Source organism: Emiliania huxleyi (assembly GCF_000372725.1).
Source record: "Emiliania huxleyi CCMP1516 unplaced genomic scaffold EMIHUscaffold_2522, whole genome shotgun sequence".
Classification (NCBI taxonomy): domain Eukaryota; phylum Haptophyta; order Isochrysidales; family Noelaerhabdaceae; genus Emiliania; species Emiliania huxleyi.
In genome coordinates this window covers 1-1,833 of record NW_005200153.1, presented here as the reverse complement: position 1 = coordinate 1,833, position 1,833 = coordinate 1, and the positions used below count along the sequence as shown (strand labels likewise).

Here is a 1,833-nt window from a genome sequence, read left to right as displayed (position 1 = left end):
GTTAATGTGTCTCTGAGGCGCCCCTTCTGGGAACAACGTCTCATCCGCCCCGAGGCTCCCCTCCTGTCGCTCCCTCTCCTGTCTCTCCATCATCTTTCTCACCGCGTCCTTCGTGATCTTATTTTGCTCGGGTATCTCCTCCTCCCATGTCGCGTTCGTATCGAGGCCCGGGGTCCCCTCCAGCTTTGATCACTCGATTGTCCCCTTCCTCTCTCGAACCCAGGTGCGTGCCGCTGTCTTGCGCCGGTTTCTTCCCTCGGAGGTAGAGCGTCCTGGCCTTCCCCTCCACTCGGATGTCCGTCCTGGTTCGCCCTTCTTCGAACGTGTGTTCTGTCATGTTGGGGCCGTGTTGTGCACACCCCCGTTTACCTCCCTAGGGTTGCCTAACGTTAATTTGGGGCCTAACAGTTGCGCTATTGTTGGCTGAAATCCTCAACGTTGTTCAAGTGTTCTCCCCAGCCCATGCTGTTACTGTTTGTTACTGTTGTTACTGTTGTTCAGCGGCCAGCAAGCAGAAAATGGCAAAAAACCCGGGTAAAACCCGAAAATACCTGGGATTTTCCGGGTATTTTCGGGTATTACCCGCACTGGACACTAGAGATCGTCGTGGGTCACTGCCAGGCCTTCCTTGCTGTTGTTCAGTCGGCCTAACGTTAGCTACTGTTGTTGGGGGGGCCCACTGTTGTTCTGTTGTTACTGTTAACACTAGCAACACTGTTCAGCTCTTAACGTTAGGCAACCCTATACCTCCCTGCTGTATTCGAGAGAGAGATTTTTATTCACCAACAAGAAATCACTTCTCTCTTGTATTCGATGAATCGATCGAGGACATCGCTCCATGACGGTGCATTCATTACCTTTTCCATCGCACGTCTCTAGTGCTCTGTCCGCTTGCGCTGGCCTTCGGCCCCGAACCACCTAGCCTTCTGCGGTGCTCTAGCCACTCTCGGAAGGACGCCGCTTGCCATCTCACGCCTTGCGCATGCATCAGCTCCCGCTCCCATGTGTTAGCCAAATCACCGACATACCCTACGCTCGCCATCTTATCATGCCACACCCAGCTGTCGCTCTGCTCGCCTTCCCATTCGCATACTCCCATCCGTCCTCCTCCGTCCGACCATCACCCAAAAGCGGAGGTACATCAGGAGCCGCAGCCGGCCTGCTCTATCAGCCCCGCAGCCGCGGTGGCGCGACCGGACCGCGGTCGCTCCAGGCGCCTTTTGGCCCCGGTTCGAATCGCGGTTGGCGCGCGCCCTCGCGGAGCGACGCGTGGCGCGCGACGCGCGCGCGTGCGCGTGCGCGCCCAGCCGAGCCCTAGGCCGTATGCCGTCTGCCTTATTCGGCTCTGGCTTTCTCTTTGCGTTGAGGTGAATTCTCTTGTTGCCCAAGCGTCCTTTGCGGCCGCACAAAACGCTCACCCCCCCAGTTTCCCCGACGCGCGGAGCGCGCTACACGCTCTCACTACAGCTAAAGGATGGGCTGCGGGACGTCAAAACAGAAGCAGGAGGCGATGGACGAGATGGACGTCAGCAAACAGTGCGCGCGCGCTCCTGCACTGCCCGCCCCGCCCCGCACCGCCCGCCCACACCCCCGCCCGCATTCACCCCTGACCGCCGCCTCGCAGTGGCGCCGAGTCCCCGTCGTACCACATGACAACGCTCCGCCCGTACCGGACGAGCCGGCGGTCGCCGCGCCAAGCAGTTCGTAATTTCGTGCGATTCTGCGCCTCACGTCGCACCGGAGAGGACTGTGTCGCACGCCTCTGCTCTGTGGGTGGGATGGGAACGGCGGTCTCGTGAAGCGCAAGGTTGAACACGCATCATCTCTCGACTC

General features: G+C 59.6%; 1 protein-coding gene across 1 annotated transcript; it reads left to right on the top strand.

Moving 5' to 3' along the window:
- Window positions 1–1,323: 1,323 nt before the first annotated feature.
- Window positions 1,324–1,799, top strand: EMIHUDRAFT_254582 (hypothetical protein; the record flags this gene model as incomplete). Its single annotated transcript, XM_005777898.1, has 3 exons — window positions 1,324–1,367; window positions 1,474–1,536; window positions 1,625–1,799. The coding sequence occupies 3 exons, from the start codon at window positions 1,324–1,326 to the stop codon at window positions 1,797–1,799; spliced, it is 282 nt and encodes a 93-aa protein (XP_005777955.1).
- Between the last annotated feature and the right edge of the window lie 34 nt (window positions 1,800–1,833).